Source organism: Rhopalosiphum maidis, chromosome 3 (assembly GCF_003676215.2).
Source record: "Rhopalosiphum maidis isolate BTI-1 chromosome 3, ASM367621v3, whole genome shotgun sequence".
Lineage (NCBI taxonomy): Eukaryota > Metazoa > Arthropoda > Insecta > Hemiptera > Aphididae > Rhopalosiphum > Rhopalosiphum maidis.
In genome coordinates, this window is record NC_040879.1 from 20,970,690 (window position 1) to 20,994,143 (window position 23,454).

Sequence of the window (23,454 nt, forward strand, 5' to 3'; positions counted from 1 at the left end):
TAAATTATGATAACTGTACACGCCTAAGTTTTTTCCAAATTCCTCAATTCTTATGTCAACAAATTTATAAATTTCAATGATTTTCTATGAACAGTTCGCATTACTTTATAATTTTATAGCCATCGAAACAAACTATTTACTATTTTTTATTGTCATATAATTTGTAAAAATATTCAAACATACTTAGAAATCTGCGTATACTATGCGCCCCTAACAAATATCTTGACGGCGCCTATGATTACAATATAAATACATATACCAATTGAAAAAGACCCATGAGAAAAAATCCAATAATTTTTTGAGATATATTCTTGTAACAAGAAAATTATAATATATTATATTTCCACGTAACAACCAGATATTTACATACTAAATTATATATTTACATAGGTTTAAAAGAATATTTAGTTAATCCATATAAAAAATGGGAAATAGATTTGATTTATTCTTAAAAATTTTAAAATTGATTTAAATGGATTTTACACAATACTTCAACACGGTGAATTTCAGTTTAAAATCTTTAAAAGCAATTATAGTTTGAAGAAATATTTAATTATTTTTAAAATGTGTTAAATTTAAAACTTCTTAACACCTATAAGTATAACTATAAGCACCTAGTATACTCTTCGTTTAATTAAATTTCATTGCATTATATATTGTATATTTACTATTTACAAAATTAATATTAAAATTGAGCATATAAATTTTTTTACCTTTTAATTAGGTTTTTCAATTTCCCACAAGAGATTTTAATGGACTGTAAAATGTTTTTCAGCACATTATTTGTGTTATTTTTCATTTTTTCTTCTAAATAAATACTATTTATGAAGATACTATTATAAATAACTATTTTAATCAAATTTTACGAATTATTTACCAATTATTATTTATAACTAAGCCATAATTGGAATATAGTAATATTTTAATCATCTAAAATTATCCATTAAATGTATACAATTTGAACAAAATAATAGTTTAGCTTAATGTTAAAAACATGAAATCAATAAATGTTTAAAAACAATTAATAAATAAATGTGACCATTCAATAAAAATAAAAATATATAAAACTAATATTTAAAAAATTAATTTGAAAAAAATGTGCATAAGAAAATTCTTTTATTTTTTGATATTTTAATTAAACATTAGATACAAATATTTCCTACAAACTTTCTTACCAATTAATTGTACATTATATTTTATTAATTAATACAGTAAAATCCCGTTACAACAAACTCCAAGGGACTGAATGTTTCAACGTTATAACGGAAATGTCGTTGTAACGAAAATTCGAATAAGCTCTTTATAAGCCCTGCTTTTCAGCCTAACCTAACCTAACGGGATTTTTCGTTGTATTGGTATTCGTTGTAATTGGAATTTACTGTATTTACAAACTATTTTAACTTTTATTTTTTATTATATTTTTAGAGAACATTATTTGGAAAAAATCGCAATATATTTGTCTCGGTGTGGTTTACAGTCTAATTCTGAATTGATTGAGAAGGGATATCCCGATTTAGGCTGGGATCCAGTGGAAGGAGAAAGATATTTAGACTTTTTACGATTCTGCGTTTGGGTTAACGGTTTGTTATGATAAATCATCTTTAATATACAGCTTTATATTTTTGCGACCATTTTTTAACAGGTGAAAGTGTAGAGGAAAATGCAAATTTAGTTATTCGGTTGCTTATTCGCAGGCCTGAATGTTTGGGTCCTGCATTAAGAGGAGAAGGAGAAGGACTTTTACGTGCAATAATTGATGCAAATAAAGTACTTTATTTTTTGTGTAAGATTATAAAAGTATATTATTTTATTTAACTAACTATTTTTGTGATAGATGTCCGAGAGAATAGCAGAACGGAGAAAGTTTTTAGAAGAATCAGGGAACCAAGAAAATATTCAACTAGATCATCCGCTCCCGGAATCTGAGGACGATGAAGATTACATTGATACAGGAGCTGCCATTTTAAACTTTTACTGTACTCTTGTTGACTTACTAGGACGATGTGCTCCGGATAGTTCAGTTATTGCACTGGTAATATAAACGAACCTGACGTTTCATTTAATAATAGTAGTATTAGTTATAAGGCAGGAATAAAACTGAGGCAATTGTTTATGATTTTAGAGGAAGTTATTGAGAAATTGATGGAGCAATACATTTGATGAAGATGGGAGATTATGTTATGTGCGAGGTTATTCAGTTTAAATACTTAAGATCAGTGGTATAAAAATTTGGTGGTTTTAAGGATGACTCCAGAAATAGAATTATTTATGAATAAATTAAGTGGAAAAAGACGTCAGATATTTTAAGTGACAGCAGGGTGTTATTGCAGAAATTAAAAGTTAGATTTTTTAAAGCAGTTGTTAGGCCAATAATAATGTATGGATCAATTAGGGAGATATAATAACATCGAAGTAGACATGGATTAATAGAATACAGAATGAAATGGAAATATATAGTGTAGGCTGGAATGGGGGGGCAGAGTTATATGGACAAGGGTGGTCAACCACATATTGAGAAACAAAAGCGAAAAAAAATAAGAGTGTAACAATACTATAAGATTATAATCATATTTACTTATTTTTATTTTCTAGTTTTATAATAATAGTAATAATATAAACACTACTTTTTCAATTAAAATTAATATTTTTTAGGTAATAAGATGCAAATAAGCTTTAATTTATTTGTTTTTATTTTTTGAAGGGAAAAAATGAATCTTTACGCGCAAGAGCTATTCTTCGATCATTGGTTCCACTTGAAGATTTACATGGTGTTCTTAGTCTTAGATTTACATTACAGAATCCAGCTGCTGGTCAAGATCGGCCAAAGAGTGATATGCCCTCAGGGTTAATACCAGGACACAAACAAAGTGTTGTTCTATTTTTAGAACGAGTGTATGGCATCGAAATGCAAGAGTTATTTTTCACATTACTTGAGGAAGCAGTTTTTACCAGATTTACGCACAGCGACAATGCTTGATAGAGTATTTATTTAACAAATTAAATCAAAACTATATTAATTTTATTTTTTAAATGGTGTTAAATTTTTTAGAATGACGGACTTGAATCAGACATGGCATTGGCGATGAATAGATATATTGGAAATTCAGTATTACCATTACTCATTGGTCATTCGAAATTCTATAGCGAGTCCGATAATTATGCTAATTTGTTAGATGCAACGTTACACACTGTGTATAGATTATCTAAAAATAGAATGTTAACAAAAGGGCAGCGAGAAGCTGTTTCAGACTTTTTAGTGGCATTAACAAGGTAATTAAAAGAAAAAATATTTGGTAATAATTTAAAAGTGGCATCATAAATATAAATTTTAATCACTTTTAGCCAAATGCAACCAAGCATGTTATTAAAATTACTAAGAAAACTTACGGTTGACGTTTCAAACTTATCAGAGTATACTACTGTAGCGCTTAGAGTATGTATTTTTAAATTTAAATAACAAATATCGATTTTAAATTCTTATTTAAAAATATGTTTATTAATCATTACTTAAAATCTTAAAACTTATCCGTTAAATTATGTATTATAGTTGTTAACATTGCATTACGATCGGTGTGCAAAATACTATGGATCAACAGGAGGTCAAGGAATTTATGGAGCTTCTAGTGACGAAGAAAAAAAATTAACCATGATGTTATTTAGTAACATATTTGATTCTTTATCAAAAATGGTATAGTTTGTTTTTATTAAGATCACATAAGATGTATTAACGGTATTACAATTTGTAGGATTACGATCCAGAGCTTTTTGGAAAAGCATTACCTTGCCTATCAGCAATTGGATGTGCTTTGCCTCCAGATTATTCATTGTCGAAAAATCATGATGACGAATGGTACGGTTCAAAACAGAATATCCAAGGCCCTTCTGATGGACCTTATAATCCACAACCAATCAACACGAATAGGTATATTTTTTAACTGGATATTTCAAGTTATATTAGCATATTACTTTAATGCTGATTGTTTTATTTAGCATTGTTCTTGATAATGACTTGAACTCTATTGTACATAAATTCTCAGAACATTATCATGATGCATGGGCAAATCGTAAATTGGAAAATGGTTGGGTTTATGGAGAACAATTTAATGATGTCAATAAAAGTCATCCCCGGCTTAAGCCGTACATGATGTTGAGTGAATACGTATGTTTAAGTTATTGTTTTAATTTAAAAATAAATAATAATAAAGGCGATAAAGCCATTTTTACCTTATTATTTTAATTTGATCTTTTTAAATGTTATGTTTAACTACCGTATTTTTCCATAGTAATTTTTTTAAATAAAAATAATATAAATGTTAAGTAAATTAATTCTTATATCGATCATATTAGGAAAAAGAACTATATAAAGAACCTGTAAGAGAATCCCTCAAAGCATTACTTGCAATAGGATGGAGTATTGAACATTCAGAAAACGATGCACCATTGAACAATAGAGGATCTGTTCGACGTCAATCAAAGTCTAATGTGTGTAGTTTATGCATATCATGTGTTATATTGAATAATACAATATTTCATGGATATAATATATATTTTAGGAAAATGTAACACCGTTTGACTACCATCCAAATCCAATAGATATGACTAACCTTACACTCACTAGAGAAATGCAAAATATGGCAGAAAGATTGGCAGAAAATTCCCATGATATTTGGGCTAAGAAGAAGAAAGAAGAAGTTATGTTGTGTGGTAAATCTCCAATTATTTTTTTAACAGAATCCTAAATAATAAAATAACTTTAAATTTAGGAGGAGGCATTCATAATCAATTGGTTCCATATGATTTGTTAACTGATAAAGAAAAGAAAAAAGACCGAGAACGATCACAAGAGTTCCTTAAGTACTTGCAGTACCAAGGTTATAAGTTACACAGGTAGGAGCATGATTAAATTATTACTTATGTTATTAAATCAAATTATATAATTATGTATGGTCGTTAATTTTTAGACCAAATCGTAATGGAGGACCTTCAGAAGCTGAACAATTAGCTGCTGCATCAACGGGGGAACTTCGATTTTCTTACAGTTTATTAGAAAAATTGATTCATTACATTGACAGAGCGTCTATAAACATGAAACTCTTAAAACCTTCAGGCACATTTAGCAGGCGTTCTAGTTTCAAAATCTGTACGAGAGATATCAAATTTTTCTCCAAAGTATGGTTGAATTTCATTTTCATTACAAAATATACAAAGAATTGTATCGATTTTAGGTTGTGCTGCCGCTAGTTGAAAAATATTTTAGCACTCATAGAAATTACTTTATAACGGTCGCAACGGCTTCAAGTGTTTTGGGCGCAGCGTCATTAAAGGAAAAAGAAATGGTCGCTAGGTAAATTAATTTTTATATACGAATATTTTATACATCTTATGATTTCATAATTATGTTTTATTTTAGTTTATTTTGTAAGTTGGCAAATCTTTTGAGATCTAAGTTAATGGCCTTCGGAGCTGATGTACGTATAACCGTACGATGTCTACAAGTTCTTGTTAAAGCTATTGATGCTAAGTAAGTTCTAATATTGTTACCAATAATAAAAAAATGTACGTTATAATATTATATTTTATATATAAATAGGTCACTCGTAAAAAATTGTCCTGAGTTTATTAGAACTTCAATGCTTACCTTTTTCCATAACATTGCTGATGATTTGGAACATACAATTCAAAATTTGCACGATGTATGCATAATAATTATACAATAACTATTAATTCATTATAAATTTTTTATTAAAACAAATTTTGATGGTATTTAATTAATATTTTTAGAGTCGTTATTGCTATTTACGAGGAACTCATTTAAAAACATCAACTTCATTATTTTATGTTAATGATGTAATTTTACCAGTTTTATCATCACTTTTTGATCATTTAGCTGCATATGAATATGGAAACGAGCTATTGTGTAAGAAATATTGATGAATTTTTATGTTATTATATACAACTTATTTATATGTGTATCTTGTCTAAAATAGTAAATGAAATTCAAGTAGCAGCTTATAAAATGTTGAGTAGTCTATATACCCTTGGTACTGATACATCTTTAACACATGATAGGTAATAAGAACATTTAAGAGAATAAAAACATCTTACTAATAGATTATTGTAATTTAGAAAATATTTAAAAGTACAGTTGGAAAGACATCGTCCGGCGTTTGGTAGTTGCTTAGGTGCTTTTAGTTCAACATTTCCTGTGGCTTTCCTTGAACCACATCTGAATAAGCACAATCAATATTCACTTCTTAATCGATTTGCTGATAGTTCATTGGAAGCTCAAGGTAAATTGCATTTCGATATTAAACAAATATTATAATATTGTATAATCAACGACAAAATTTTATTTTATAGATATAATGTCTAGAATGGAAGGTACTATGCCTACTTTAGAAACTGTATTAAACGAAGTTGACCAGTTTGTCGAATCAGAAAAAACATATGCAGATGCACCACACATTATTGATGTTATTTTACCATTATTGTGTTCATATTTACCGTATTGGTGGGCACAAGGTCCAGATAATGTTGCTTTGACCACAGGGTAACTATTACATTAGTTAAAACTATAATTAATTAAATCAAAATCAGTCACATTATATCAAATACCTAGTTAAATGTAAATAATTTTAAATCAATAAATTGTATTTGGTACATTTAAATGGGTTATTTATACAAGCATTTTTATTAATAGTAATGTGCTCCAAATTGTGAATCTATAATTTTTTTACAAATGTTAACTTAAAATTTTAAAATTTTTCTCTGATAGTTTTTTTTTTTTTAATATTAGTAATTTAAATTCATATACATTAAACGGTCTTTATTATGATATACAACTGTTCAACATTTAATTAATTATTTTATTTGAAATATCTAGTCTAGATAAAGTAAAATTCTAGACATTTTTTTATTATCATACTTAATAATATACAATATGAATATAATATTTGTTTACATATTTTTATATTTACTCTTATTTTATACTGACGATGTCTGTTTCATTAGATTAAAGTAGTTCTACTAGTTTGGTGAAGAATATACTTTTAAATTTTATTAAACAAGCCCAAATTAATAATTTAGGGTAGATACCAAAAATGAAACCTAACATCATTTGACATTTTTTTTATTTTAAATTTAAGCTTATTAATTTATATAATAATTATTACTATATATGTACAATAAATGTTAAAAACAATAAATAATATATCTAATGTAAGTCAATATAAAATGATATTGCTCAATAAATGATCAGTTTCAACGCCGTAATGTACCTATTTTGTCTATATATTGCGCCGTTCTATAGATAATAGCAGAGAAAATTCGGACAAACATAGAAATTTAGCGATGACAATTTTTTTCAACATAAGACAGTGATTAGTGACATGTGTATATACATTATAATATTATTGCATAATATACGGTCAGTAAACCATCAGTCTTCTAAACTAATTTTGAAATATTTAACTTAAGAGTTACAGTACGGATAATGAAATATATAAGTGGAATTTTTATAATTCCTATGATAAATATTAAAACTGATTGTAACGATTTAATATTAAATTCAACATATTATTATAGAATAATTCGGACACATTGATTAATGCGATATTAATTTCAGTAATCATGTTACAATGGTAACCAGTGAACATATGAATTGTCTATTGAAAAACGTTTTAAAATTAATAAAAAAAAATATTGGGAATGATAACGCAGCTTGGATGACACAAATAGCAGGTTAGTAGTGTTAGTACTATCAATTAGTAATAGCTAGTAGCTACTATAATATTATCTTTATCTTAATGTGCAAAGTTTATGAACTAATAATAATGAATTTCGTAATAAATTATAATATTATCAATACCATTACAGCATACACACAACAAATAATTATTAATTCTTCAGAAGAATTATTAAAAGATCCATTCCTACCACTTGCAGAACGAGTTAAAAAACGTACAGAAACGTTATACCATAAAGAAGAATCGTTAAGGGGATTTATAAAATCGTCTACTGATGATACATCCCAAGTACTATATTAATCCAATCAAAACTGTATAATTTAACAATTATATACATTATTATTTAATTTATTTTTGTAGATTGAAGCACAAATACAAGAAGATTGGCAATTAGTTGTTAGGGATATTTATGCGTTTTATCCACTTCTCATAAAATACGTGGATCTTCAACGCAATCACTGGTTACGTAATAACATATCAAATGCTGAGGATTTATATAATCACGTTTCTGAAATATTTAACATTTGGTCCAAATCTCAATACTTTTTACGTGAAGAACAAAACTTTATTTCTGCGAATGAAATTGACAACATGATACTTATTATGCCAACTGCTACCCGAAGATCGGCTGTTATATCAGAAACATCGTTAGGAGGGTCATCTGGAAAGGTATGATTGAAAATGTTGTATTTATTCATTTCCATAGCTAATATTCTATTTAATTTGTTATTCCTAATAGAAAAAGAAAAAACACAGAGATAAAAAACGTGACAAAGAAAAAGAAATTCAAGCTTCATTGATGGTTGCTTGTCTTAAACGATTACTTCCAGTTGGTTTAAATTTGTTCGCAGGTAGAGAACAAGAATTAGTTCAACACTGCAAGGATAGATTCTTAAAAGTAAAAACATAAGCATAAATAATAAAAAATATATTATTATATTATTTTGTTTGATCATGTCAATTTTAGAGGATGCCAGACTACGATGTAATACAATTCGTCAAAATTCAATTGACATTACCCGATAAGCTGGACCCAGCTGATGAAATGTCCTGGCAACACTATTTATACTCCAAGTTAGGAAGCAAAAAAGGAAATACTGAGATTAAACCACAACAAGTCGACGAGGTCGCGGATAGAATTGTCGCTATGGCTAAAGTTCTTTATGGATTGCATATGGTAAATAATATAATTTGTACTATTGTAATTTTTTTACATAGGCACATGAAAAATGTCATCGGTTACCCAATAAAACAAATTGGACACTTAATAATATTCTAAAAAAAATCCCAATGAACCAATAAAAACAAATTTAATTTATGCTTTTTATTAAATTGTTTATTATCAATTTTCGATAAGTATAGAACAAACCTATATTATTTAAAATTTAAATTGATTTAATTGGTGAAATATAGATACACCTAATACTATAAATCACAAAAATATTTATTTAAGACAACGTTTTAATAAACATGCATTTTAAATATATCAAGACACATTTGTAGGTTTAATTTACAAAAGAAAAAGTTATACACCTAAATATCATTATTGAAATGGGTATTAAACCTATAGTTTACTTTTAAAAAATATATATAATTATACGAATTGTTTCATTTTTATCCGTGCTATGAATCTATAAAACAGATACAGAAAATATACACATCAGACCTTATTTTTTGGGAATTGTAACATTATTAATTATTGACACATCCACAGTTAATATAATATTATTTAATAACAATAGTTCAAATGTTAAATTAAATTTGCAAAAAATTTCAAAAACAAATATGAACTATTTTTTATTTGTTTATTTTTATAAACATTAAAAGTTCAAATTTTGATAAAAAATGAATATTTAAATAAAAAAATAACAATTTTAGTTCGTTTGTTATAATTCAAAAAAATATTATTTATAGGGACTTTAAAGGGAGACTTATGTTAACAGCTAATAATATTATAATAAAATATAGATACAAATTACATGGTTTAATTTTAGCAACCATCATTTCAACTTACCGTATTACAAAAAAAGAAAATTAATTATTAATATAAATTATCAATTTTCAATATAACATAATAAAATATTCATCAATTTTTATCATTGGATTCAAATTTTACAAATCCATTGCAAAATCTTAATCAATAACAAAGTACACTTGACATCTAATATGCAGTGGAATGACTTCCACAGTTTGTTTTAATAATTGATTTAAATCAGTTAAAGTTTTTAATCTTTTTTTATTCAAATGCATAACAAAATATGATATTTCCTTACATGAATTTTAAATAAAATGTATTATCGTATGTATTTGTATGATGTGGCTCAATTTATATTTCTTTCTTTGGTATCCACGCCATTTCAGATGATTTTGAAATGTACTAATTATAATTGATAAAGGAATCACATAGTCTCAAGTTAGCACTTTTTTAGTCACATATTTATATTTACCGAACATTTTATATACAAAACTTAAGATTTTTTTTATATAAATTGAAATAATTGTTAGAGTATAATTTGGTAAAATAATACAAAATATTAACAAAATAATAATACGATTAATAATTACTAACAAATATCGTGGATTTAGATTTTTAGTATACAGTTTATACTCGCTGTACCTATTATAATTTACGAACAGTAATTATATATACGAAAATTACGTTTTTAAGTATTATATAATTGTTGTGTTTAATCAGTAATTGGACCATTAAACGAACACTTGAATGGAATCTTAATCAATGTTATTTTAGGTAATATAGATTTAGAGTAATGTACAGCACAAATGGCCACTCGTTAAATTATATTAAAGAAAATAATTAAATCAAAAATTTTAACATTATATGGTTAATATAGAAATACTGTTAGTCATTAGTGGCTGAATTATTTAAAAATGATATTTTACAAAAAATTGCATCTTAACATATAATTATTTCAAAGTGTACTTTTAGATATTTTTACTTTTTATCGTATAGTATACTATTTACTTTTTATTTTCTAATAAATATATATATTTGTGTGTATTAAGTGCTAACATTTATAACACATATTTTATACTTAATTATATAATAAAACATAATAGTGGTAAAAAATATCAAGATAAAATACAATAATTATTACATTATTGTGATTAATTGGAATTTTCACTCTTTTAAATTCACAAATAAAAATTTAAAAACTAATTAAGTACCCACATAATATATTTAGATAAAATAGTTTTTTTTTTTATTAAATTATAATTAATTATAATTTAACTGCATTTATTTTATAGATGTAGTACTAGCATATTATATATCTTATAATTTAACATTGTTAACCTACTCTAACGAACATTAATTACAATTAGGTACATAACTTAATAGTTTTTTTTTGTTATTGTTGAAACAGTTTTATATTTACAATCTGTATTTACATGTTATACAATATGTGAATTAGATAATATTTAAATGACGGGAAGAAGAAGTCGCCCATTGGCGGCACCCCGTAGAATTTAATAGTTATACGACTTATATTATCTACTAACAAATTGATCTATACAACATAGTTTTCAGCATTTTCATCATCTTATAATAAAATATATATTATCTTAAATAAAACAAATTATGTATGTAAAAAACGCATTTCTATGCATTTTATTCTGTCAAACTTAATTGCGAATTAATTTTTATAATTTATACACTGATGTCTAGGTAGATTCAAAGTGAAGTAGCTCAACGCAATAACCTAGTTAGTATGTTTTTTTTTGTTTTGCTAGATTGATCATCCTCAGCTTCAAAGCAAGGCGACTTATCGATCTGTTGTATCGACGCAACGTAAGAGAGCCGTAATTGCTTGTTTCCGACAACTCTCACTCCACGCTTTGACCAGGTCTTTTAGAGGCTTTTAATATTATATAATTCATCCGTTGTGTATTTTATAGAGCCTATTTTTTTACAGCTTTTTAATTGATAATAATAATTTTGTGTTTTATGTTTTGTGTAAAACGAATAATATTGGTTTTCATTTGCTTTGCAGTTTAATAAATTAACCAAACATTCAATTAACAAATATATTATATAAAAATATAATTAATATTGAGCTATTCACTAATTCTATGGATACTGTCCTATGTCATTTATAGCGGTTATTGATTATTATTAATACGATATATTATTATATTTATCAAATTAGTGTATGTTAAGATGCGTAACCGTATGTCATTATATTTAAATTGTGTCACGTCTATTTGCCTCTAGTCATGTGTTGTACTGTATTATTGAAGGTATCAACCTATATCTACTACCTACCACCTACCTATTGTTGTCAATTACTATTCTTATGTGTCAAATGTTGAAACTAGTAGCTAGTGCCGTAGCCAGGTGCACGTATCCTCATAATATTTACATACCCCAAACATAAGTATTGAAATATTTTATATAAATGTACACAACATATCAGATATATAAAATATTAAAATATATAATTATAATTAAACTTTAATATTATATGGAATATGCATATAGTACAGATATTATATAGTATTTTATATTCGTTTAAATTCCACTTTGTACCTCCTCAAAATATAATCCTGGCTACCGTACCTACTATAATAGTAATTATTGAACCGTGACGTCGTTTTAATTATATACCTAATTGTGTGTACCTAACATTATTTTTTTGAAATTGTATGCAATATGTAGTTGTCCCACAATAATAACCAAATGCATCGGCTGGGATGGAGAACGATATTATCGGTTGCCAGAAAAAGAGCCGCTATAGCCTGCCTTAGAATGACTCCAATATACTGCATAAAAAGGTACCTCTAACACTCGCTTGGTTTTAATTAAATACTCAATGTCTCTGCTGTGTAAGTTATTAACTATTAGCTTCAGTTCACCAAAACCGTCTTATGTGTGTATTTCATCAAAGTAATTTTGTGTTTAATTATTTAGTTTCATATAGATGCACTATAGTAATACTGAATGCACGCATATATACAAGTATACAGTAGATTATCAATAATCATAAAATCAATGGGAACGGCAAAATAAACCTAGTATAATGTATATTATATTTAAACATATACACCTATAGTTTAATGGTAATTTCAAGGGTAATACATTTTTTTTTAGTATCGATTTATTTTATTAGTAAAAGAATCTACTGTATACAACAATAATAATATTATGTAACAAAAATCGTAAAATATAAATGTATATACTTATATTATATTTTTTATTATTGTGCTTCGTATATTTTCATAAATAATTGATTAATAATGCTGTTAACTTGAACAACATTAATTGTTTCAATGGTTTTAAAATTCAACTTTGGTTATTTAAAATTTTTAGACACCGTGCAGTAAATATATTCGTTCGTTCGTTTTACGAACTTTGGCTTCAAGATGAAAATATTGGACAAGAAGTCATGATTGAAGATCTCACAGTCAGTTTCAGTTTTAATCAATATTTCCTTTTTTATATTAAATAGAATTTTTGATTCTAGCAATCATTTGAAGAGGCGGAACTTAAAAAGCGTGACAAAGAAGAAGAAGAAGGAATGGCAGATCCGTTAAATCAAATGGTTACAACTTTTTGTCGGGGAGCTATGACTGAAAGAAGTGGTGCTTTACAAGAGGACCCTCTTTATATGTCTTATGCTGATATTTTAGCTAAGTAAGTACTAATTCCTTTGAAGTTATTCAATTTAAAGATAGAGTTATAATATCAAATTAGTATAACTTATTAAAATATTCAATATTATTATAAAATTATATTTTCTTTAAAATGCATGGTTTAAAGCTTAATTTAATTAAAAATAAATAATGTGTAATAGTATTCTTATCGGAGCTCCAACTCACTTCAGATTTTATTTTATCACGTCGGTTAATACAATTAACTTTAATTTTTCCTATAGGTCTTGTGGTGAAGAAGAAGAAGAAGGTAATAACGAAGAAGAAGGTTCAAATAGTAACGGAGAAGAAGAAGGCGGTGCTTCTATACACGTATAGTTTCTGTATACGTGTTGTAAACTTAATAGTGCTTAACTAATGACATCTTTAATATAGGAGCAAGAAATGGAAAAACAAAAACTGTTGTTTCACCAAGCACGATTGGCTAACCGCGGTGTCGCAGAAATGGTTTTATTACACATATCAGCTTGCAAAGGTATACCCAGCGAAATGGTCATGAAAACGCTTCAATTGGGAATCGCAGTTCTTCGCGGCGGTAATTTAGACATTCAAATGGTAATTATAATCAAAAGTTACTAAGAATTTTTCTTTTTGATTGTAAAATGCTTATTTATTATGTATTATTGTTGTTAAAAAAAATGTCTTGTTAAGTATAATGATATAACTTTAATAATAATAGTACTTTTTGATAGGGCATGTTAAATCATTTAAAAGAAAAAAAAGATGTTGGATTTTTTACTTCAGTTGCTGGTTTAATGAACTCATGCAGGTACTATAAATTGAAATAAAAATCAATTATATTATGATTGGTTTTATTATTATTATATTTTAGCGTTCTCGATTTGGATGCTTTTGAGCGAAATACTAAAGCAGAGGGTTTGGGAGTAGGATCGGAAGGTGCTGCTGGTGAAAAAAATATGCATGATGCAGAGTTCACATGTACTCTATTTAGATTTATTCAATTAACTTGTGAAGGACATAATTTAGGTATAAACAATTATTGTTTTTATCAAACATTCATAAATGCTAACAATTTATTTTTTCAGAATGGCAAAATTATTTAAGAACTCAAGCAGGAAATACCACGACTGTAAATGTTGTAATTTGTACAGTGGATTATTTACTTAGACTCCAGGTATGAAAAGGTGTTTAAAATAAGGTAATACATTTTTTTTATCGTATCTGTGGCTCACCGTAATTTCAGGAATCTATAATGGATTTTTATTGGCATTATTCGAGCAAAGAGTTAATCGATCCAGCAGGAAAAGCAAATTTCTTTAAAGCAATCGGTGTCGCTAGCCAAGTGTTTAATACACTATCCGAAGTAATTCAAGGACCATGTACTCAAAATCAACAGGCTTTAGCTCATTCCAGGTTATGGGATGCTGTTGGAGGGTTTTTGTTTTTATTTTCACATATGCAAGATAAATTATCAAAACATTCTAGTCAAGTAGATTTACTAAAAGAACTTTTGAATTTACAAAAAGATATGATTACGATGATGCTATCTATGTTAGAAGGTAATAATAAAGGACATATACCTGACTTAACTACCAGGATAATAATATAATAGGAAATGAAAAAAAGCTAGATTCCATTTTTTATAACTCAAGTTGATTACCTATTTAGGTAATTAATAAAAATATGTTATTTTAAAAACTAAACTTTATACTTTAATTTATTAAAACAATAATTTTTTATAATAATATAGTAGGTAAATATATTGAAATACAATTTTTTAACATATAAAATTAAAGTCTTTAACTGTTATTTTTACAAAAATATTATGCCTTGTAATAAAAATGTAAAATATTTTAGTTTTACTCACAACGGAAAATAAGAGGACATATTTTAATTTTCTATTTTCTCTAATTATACCAATCTAAAAATGTTATAAGATAAAAAAGTTAGATACAAAAATTGTGTACATCAAAAGAAAAAATAAATAAATATAATATATTTCTTAACAGTGGACTCATTTCTGAAACCTAACTGATTATACTGGATATATAAATCGTTTATGTTAATATTACTTTGTTAAAATAAAATTATATATTTTACATTATGATACGATATTGTACATATTATAATCACTAAAGTTTAATATAGAATCTATTGATGAATTCAATAATATATATTACTTATTGTACCTACATTTTTATCTATTTGAATATACAAACTAATGTTAATTGTACAGGAAATGTTGTTAATGGAACGATTGGTAAACAAATGGTTGACACTCTAGTAGAATCTGCGTCAAATGTTGAGGTACGTATTTTTAGTTTAAAAGTTGAATTTAAAATAACTAAAAATATTTTTATTTTTAACTTTAGTTGATATTGAAATATTTTGACATGTTCCTGAAACTTAAAGATTTAACGAGTTCAACAAGCTTTACGGTAATATAATAAAACTTAAAATTACAGTATTATCAATATACGATTATAAAAGTTGGCCAGGATAACGTTATTAATCATTTTAATGTCTAATATTCAAAAATAAATTATATCGTTAATATTAAAATGTGTTTGTTATATTTTTTAGGAAATTGACCCCAACAACGATGGTTGGGTACATCCAAAAGATTTTAAAGAAAAAATGGAACAACAAAAAAGTTATACTGCGTACGTCTTACTATTTAAAAAAAAATCTTATTTATCAATATTATCTATTAAAAAGTTATTTTACAATGTACATTCAAAATGTTCACATTTTTCAGAGAGGAAATCGAATTTATGTTACAATGTTGTGAATCTAATCATGACGGGAAAATTGATTACATTGGCTTCACTGATCAATTCCATGAGCCATCCAAAGAAATTGGTTTTAATCTTGCCGTATTGTTGACTAATTTATCGGAACACATGCCAAATGAACCTAGGTAATTTCTTAGCATTTCTATAGTATAGCAATATATACAAATTTATACTGTACATTTAGGTTTAATATTAAGGTTAAAATTATTTTATTTACTAAATTTTGATATTTGTTAATTTAGATTGACGAGATTCTTAGAAACAGCTAGTAGTGTTTTGAATTATTTCCAACCGTTCCTAGGTAGAATTGAAATTCTTGGAGGAAGTAAACGCATAGAACGGGTATATTTTGAAATTAAAGAATCAAATATCGAACAGTGGTTAAAACCTCAAATTAGGGTAGGTGTAAATGTGGAATGTAGTGTGAATTAGTTAATGTTAAATTAAAGAATAGTAAATTTTAATGCGTTTCGTAATAATTATCTCGTTATATGTTTAGTATGTACTGTGTACTATGTGTACTTGATGGCTAATATTCATACGTAATTGTATTTAGGAATCTAAACGAGCGTTCTTTTACTCAATCGTTACCGAAGGTGGCGATAAAGAGAAACTAGAAGCATTTGTTAATTTCTGCGAAGACGCCATATTTGAAATGCAACATGCCAGTGGTCTTATGGCAGTTGATGATGGATCTGGTATAGGTGGTGGAAAATCTAGGAAAACGGCTTACACATATCTCGCAGACGACGAAGAGAACAAGTAAGATGATTTTAAAACTCATAACATATTTGCATTAATCAACAAATAATATTTTCTCGGTTTTTCGGGTACTATTTATAAAAATTCTTTTAAATTGTACACTCACATTCACTTAAGAAAATAATGATTAGTTGATTCTAAAAAATGCTTTAATTATACAAAAAATGTTCGCGTTCCATACAATATTTTTCAAGAGAAAAAAGTGTAAAAAGTAAATACATAGTCATGTGGTATATATTTTTTTAGGGAAATAAAAAATATAATAATAATTTATGAAGAAATTAATTAAGACAATATTATAATAATTATTATATTGTAATGAAAAAAAAAATGAAACAATACACCGGAAAATTTTCACATTAATAATGCAGAATAAATATTTACTACCTATTAATAATATTATAAAAATGCCATGCTTATGCTAAAACTAAAAAAGCGAAATGGGTACTAATTATACTTAAGTCAAATACCAGTTATTCATAGAGCCTAATAAAGTTTAGAAAATTAGAAATATAACACTATAACATGTATAGGTATTATAAATATATAATATTGATTCAATGTTTTATATTTGTACAAAACTATAGAAATTTAATTATATTACAATAAAATGAAAGTAGCTCTTTTTTTAAAATAAATATATCATTGTATTGTATTATTGTAAAATGGTGTATATTTTAAAGATATACTTGTTAATAAATTATTTAGTACATAACTACTATGATACAATATTTTATAGTTTAATATGAGATATCTTATGTAGTATAAAAAAATTAAATTGTCAAAACAATAAGGATTTTAATAAGTCATTGGCATTTTTTTTAAAATTATAACTGAGTACACAAACTTTATATTTTAAATATCAAATTTATAATATCCATATTTATATTTATAAATTGATTATCTTCACTTGTGTTTAAAGGACTGCAAAAGATCCCATTCGAAGAGGCATACAGGCCATAAAATATGGATTTCAACTACTGTTTTTCGTGTTGTCGCCCACAAACATTAAAAATAAAATCAATGAAATTCAACAAATGAGTTTCATCGAATTGATCACTTCATTTTTCAAACTATGGTTTTATTTAATATTCTACACCGGATACAGTGGAGTTTATGTGTTAAGGTTTGTTATATTTTATGAAAAAAAAAAATATTAAATTTAAAACAGATATTCGCATATTTTGTCTTCGTCATATAAACTTATAACACAGTAAATTTTCATTAAGCAAAATCCATTTTAAGTCGTTAATTTTTATGCAATGGTGAATTATAAACTTATTATCAAATTTAATAGTAAGAATAATATTGTCTAAATCATGTGGGAGGTTTCTATTGCATTTACATTTTAAAGCGAGCTATGATTATTTTTAAATTGTAAATTGCATTATTTTACATAATTTCACTTTAAAATCAAAACTTCAGCTGTAGAATCAAATGAAATCGGAAATGGCATAGAAAGGTAATATAATTATTTTATGCCTTTAAAATTGATGTTCAACCAACTTACTATACTATTAAAACTAACACTTAAAAAAATTATTTTGCACTCAGCTTTGCTATGTTGTATACTTGTAAGATGAAAAAATTTACAAACATTTTCCTAGATGAAACTTTTTATCGCTTAATTTTAGTGCAGTTTTTAATGTACCTATGCCGCTATACAATATGATTAATAAATAACAACCATTCTTTTACCATGATTTATAACAAAAAAAACACTTAAGAATGTTATTATTGTTATTAATATATAAAATATTATTACTAATATTCAGGTTATCGTGAAATGGTGTTATATTATATTATATTTATGTCAGACGAAGACAATTTTCAATACTTTTTAGTTTATACGAATCAAAGTAATTAATAATGAAAAGTTTAAATATTATACTATTATTATGTGCGTTCAGGTATATATCACGTATTCTCATGCAACTAATGAGTGGCACGCAATCCGAAGAAACAACAGTAGAAGTTGTAGAAGAAAAGAGCGGATCGTTCAGAATGCTACCTGCATTACCATCTTCGGGAATGGATGAACCACCGTCCAATTTAATAGACAGTAGTAATATGTGTGTATTCTCCTAGACATGTTTTTATCTTGTATACCTAGTAGTTAACGATATATGTATAATTTTATTGTAGGAGAAAAAATTCTGGTTCGCCTGATTCGAAACATTTAAAATCAACCACGGTCGGGGACGATAAAGACGAAACGTCGACGGAAAACCACGAAAAAGAAGACGTGAAATCGGAAGATAACTCGGAACTGCAAGCATCGTTTGTTGATCTATTAGTGTAAGTCTATAGCACCTACCTCCTATTATTCAGTACTTGTAAAATATGCTATCTACCGTAAATATATTTCTACCATAGGTTATTTTATGTTGGATTAATATTTAATATATTATCTACGAAAGAAATTTTCGTTTTTCCTTAATTTTTTTTTTTGTTTTTTTTTTTTATTGTTAAGAAAATAAGTACTAAGAATTTTTTACTTTTAACTCCCTAAAGTAGCAACTAGATCCAAGATACTACCCAAAACCTTTCTCACGGTTTAAAATCAAAACATTTTTACTGCCCCAGAAATTATGACAGACAAAAAACATACATTATCGTAAAATTAATACATTAATCGCTTTACTCACAATTTAAAATCAATATATTTATATAAATCATATGTCATAATGATTGCAAAAATAAAAACATTGTATATACATTATACTATGAAAGTATAATTTTTCTTCATATTTTTAGAAAAATATTTCATATAAAATATTAAATTAAAATCAAGGATTACCTAAAAAATTAAAAATGTATTATAGGTACTTTGCCATTTTATTATGATTATAGATAGGATAAACATTTTACAGTGTAATGTGCGAAACAAAATGCCTCGTATACATTTTAAACTCTATTGTAATTTTAATAATTTAGTTCAGTTATTTAATAACTTGAAAGTTTATTTCGATATTATTGTTTATTTTGATTTATAGAGGTGAGTCAGCTAGAAAAGATTCTATTGCCGGCCCTGAAGTTTTGGCTCAACAACAAGCCGTTATGGCAGCTGTAGAAGCAGAAATCAAACAAAAGAACTCTGTCGAAAATCCTAGTGCATTTTCTACGGTATTTAAACAATATACTATACCTAAGGCCGCATTTATGGGAGGTGCAATGGGTGTGATTGCAGCGGGTGGCAGATTTTTGGGAGTGATTAATAATAATATTGAACTTGATAGCTGTTTTATATCTGTGGCCATAAAAGATATATGTGCATTTATAAGACAAAATAAATATGGCAAATATTTATCCTTACATCAATATTTCTTTGAAAATGTTGCTGTGTACACCAATTAGCAATTGTTCAACAAAAAGATCGTTCTCAGTCCTAAAGAAAAAAAAACGTACCTCGTATCATGTTTTAAAGAAAATAAACTTATTTGTTTGGTGATAAAGACTATACAAGCGGATTTGACTTCAAAAGTTAATTACGATAGTATACTAAACTAATTAAAGAATTTGCTTTAATAAAATGTAGGAAAAAATATTAATAATAATTTTTCCTTGGTTCAAAATATCTTTATTATTACCAATACAAAAAGTATTTACCTCTATGGCTCTATCAAAACATATTATTTTTATAATCAATCAAAAATAATATAATTTTTCTTTCTAGAATTCAGAATATATAATCATATTTTATCAGATTGTAAGAAAACTATTATTATAAATATTCACTTTACTTTATTTTTTAAAATACCAATAATATAAATAATACTATTATAAATAGTCAAAATCCATATCAGAAAGGCAAAAGGGATATATAACGCTCACTACCTCCCCCTTCATTTGACCACCTCTGAGAAAGTTTCATATAACTATGAACATTTTCAATGTATTCATATAGGTTTAATTTTTTTCCTGGGTTACTTCACGAAACTAATGATTTGTTTTTCGTATTATAGATTGATATCAACGCATACACGCACCGTGCGTTGAGTTTTTTGGCAAGAAATTTTTATAATTTAAAATACGTTGCACTAGTGTTAGCATTCTGCATTAATTTCATACTACTGTTCTATAAGGTACTTACAAAATATTGTCTATTATATTATTTATATTTTAATGTCAAATCGGTTGTTTTCTTTAAAAAAAATTTCACCTCGTTTCGACATAGGTTACAACCCTTGCCGAAGATCTATCAGATGATGGAGACGGCAAAGATTTCGCACTTGGTTCGGCTGGTATTAGCAATGACGATATCGATGATTCGAATAGTACCGAAATGGCAGACGACGACGGAGCATTGGAACTCGTACACGTCAATGAGGACTTCTTTTACATGGCACACGTTATGCGACTCGCGGCTTTGCTTCACTCTCTGGCCTCGCTAGCAATGTTAATTGCATACTACCATCTGAAAGTGCCATTGGCCATATTCAAACGGGAAAAGGAAATCGCTAGGAGATTAGAATTTGACGGTCTATACATTGTTGAACAACCGGAAGACGATGATATAAAATCACACTGGGATAAGTTGGTGATCTCCGCCAAGTATGTACCTATTTAGTATTTTATCACATTATGTTTAATAGCCCTCTATGACAGTACTTCAGTGTCGATGTGAGTCGACATACGGCATACATTGCCACATGGTATACTTAGGTGTTCACACTGTACAGTATTATTTTATTTTCGTCAGATCATTTCCGGTGAATTATTGGGACAAGTTTGCGAAGAAAAAAGTTCGTCAAAAGTATAGTGAGACGTACGATTTTGATTCCATAAGTAATTTGTTGGGCATGGAGAAGACATCATTTAGTACTCAAGAAAATGAAGAACGGACGGGCTTAATAAATTTGTAAGTTTAATATGAGAAATATTTTGACCAATAACATACAGTTAGAATATTTATTAAATACTAATTAATATTTATATTAATTATATACTTACAATAATAGTTAACACTGGTAAAATAACCAGAGCATAACTTCAAAATTTTGCATCAGCAGCGAAATTTTCAATAACTCCCCTCTCCCGTCATCTTGGAATTATACAAGTATAGAGAGGTTTGAGGTAGGGTGCGCATTCGTTTTACAAAAATATTGTTTAGGTAGTAATAGAACTTAAAATTAAAAATTACCAACATTTTTAAAAATAATCGAGAAAAACAAACAAAGAATTAAGCAAAAGCAGTCATTTTTACACAAATCCGATTTTTGACAAAATCGATATTGTTTTTATGGTGTAACTTGAAAACGAATAACCGTAGAAACTTGAAATTTTCACTAAATGATTAAATAATTATTTTCTATACAACATAATTTAATATAATATAATTTTCAAAATATTTTTACTCTCTTTAAACTATTTATAAGCAATTGAAATTTTCGATATTTTTTTTATAAACGCCAATAAAAATCTTGTGAATTGTTAAAAATGCGTAAAAATTTTATGCAAGGGTCCTAATTATTAGTGTTCAATTTCCTAATTTAAAAAGTATCAACAATTTATAGTCACAAAATTATGTTTTTAACCATGTATAGTATGAATTTTGACAATATTCGAAATTACAAACTACCTATTTTTGAAAATTTAGTAAATGTGCAATTTTTATAGCTAAAGCTTGAAAATTTAATACAAAGTTACTCATATTAAGTATTTTATACTGACATTAAAAATCTAAAAAATATATTAACATTTTTTGTTAAATATCTACCGGAAAGTCAAATTAATTTTTTATAACTATTTGAAATTCAAATTTTAACAACGATTGATTTATGTATAATAACTATTTCTACTCGAACAATTTTTGTTTTTTGTTGTAATTCATAAAAAAAATAACTGTAGATACTTGAAAATTTCTCTAAATATTTATATTATCATTTTCTATTCGTGGTATAATTTAAAAAGTATTTTGACACTTTTTAAGTTATTTATAGGCATGAGAAGCTTTTAAATTCTTTTAATTTTTTTTATTATATTATGTCAGTAAAAATATACTTGATACTAAACTTAACACACCTATAACGGTGACCTACTTGACACCTAGTGTAAAACAGAGCAATACTCATTTGTTTACCTTTTTTAAATTTTATTTTATTTTTTCTAATAGTAATAACGATAAAACTTCATGAATATTTTAATACATACCAATTAGTTTCTTTTTCATTTTTGTAATAATTATTGAACCGTATAAGTAATTTGTACAATACCAAAAATCATCACAGAACATAATACTGCTATATTATTTCAAAAATTACCAACAGTATTTTAAATATTAAAAAAAAGGTTATGATAAATTTAACTTCTAGTTCTACTGCTGACTTTAGGCACAACAATATAATTTAAATAGAAATTAAAGAAAATATAATTTTAATATGTCTGGGTAAGTAATTTGATAATGTTATCATCACGCAGATTATTGAATCAAATGTACTTACAAGCGAAAAATAGCTTTGTGTTGTGTGTCCCTTTTGACTTCAATTAAGAAATTAAGTATAACAAAATTAAAATTATCTGAA

General features: G+C 26.4%; 1 protein-coding gene across 1 annotated transcript in view; it reads left to right on the forward strand.

The window, feature by feature from the left end:
* Positions 1–23,454, forward strand: part of LOC113558741 (ryanodine receptor) — a 52,883-nt gene that overhangs the window by 24,609 nt on the left and 4,820 nt on the right. The window contains 48 exon segments of the mRNA XM_026964267.1: positions 1,426–1,580; positions 1,643–1,767; positions 1,835–2,032; positions 2,702–2,941; positions 2,943–2,981; positions 3,050–3,270; positions 3,343–3,433; positions 3,548–3,688; positions 3,747–3,922; positions 3,991–4,159; positions 4,348–4,482; positions 4,554–4,704; positions 4,764–4,887; positions 4,962–5,169; positions 5,226–5,344; positions 5,411–5,521; positions 5,591–5,693; positions 5,782–5,917; positions 5,988–6,069; positions 6,127–6,290; positions 6,361–6,550; positions 7,625–7,740; positions 7,876–8,033; positions 8,106–8,414; positions 8,485–8,643; positions 8,713–8,922; positions 11,496–11,608; positions 13,072–13,165; positions 13,226–13,395; positions 13,637–13,724; positions 13,788–13,967; positions 14,105–14,181; positions 14,245–14,399; positions 14,459–14,547; positions 14,617–14,932; positions 15,610–15,680; positions 15,746–15,811; positions 15,957–16,036; positions 16,132–16,293; positions 16,411–16,567; positions 16,725–16,930; positions 17,853–18,056; positions 18,841–19,002; positions 19,076–19,228; positions 19,927–20,056; positions 20,896–21,015; positions 21,108–21,484; positions 21,633–21,791. Coding sequence (XP_026820068.1) covers positions 1,426–1,580; positions 1,643–1,767; positions 1,835–2,032; positions 2,702–2,941; positions 2,943–2,981; positions 3,050–3,270; positions 3,343–3,433; positions 3,548–3,688; positions 3,747–3,922; positions 3,991–4,159; positions 4,348–4,482; positions 4,554–4,704; positions 4,764–4,887; positions 4,962–5,169; positions 5,226–5,344; positions 5,411–5,521; positions 5,591–5,693; positions 5,782–5,917; positions 5,988–6,069; positions 6,127–6,290; positions 6,361–6,550; positions 7,625–7,740; positions 7,876–8,033; positions 8,106–8,414; positions 8,485–8,643; positions 8,713–8,922; positions 11,496–11,608; positions 13,072–13,165; positions 13,226–13,395; positions 13,637–13,724; positions 13,788–13,967; positions 14,105–14,181; positions 14,245–14,399; positions 14,459–14,547; positions 14,617–14,932; positions 15,610–15,680; positions 15,746–15,811; positions 15,957–16,036; positions 16,132–16,293; positions 16,411–16,567; positions 16,725–16,930; positions 17,853–18,056; positions 18,841–19,002; positions 19,076–19,228; positions 19,927–20,056; positions 20,896–21,015; positions 21,108–21,484; positions 21,633–21,791 — 7,359 coding nt within the window.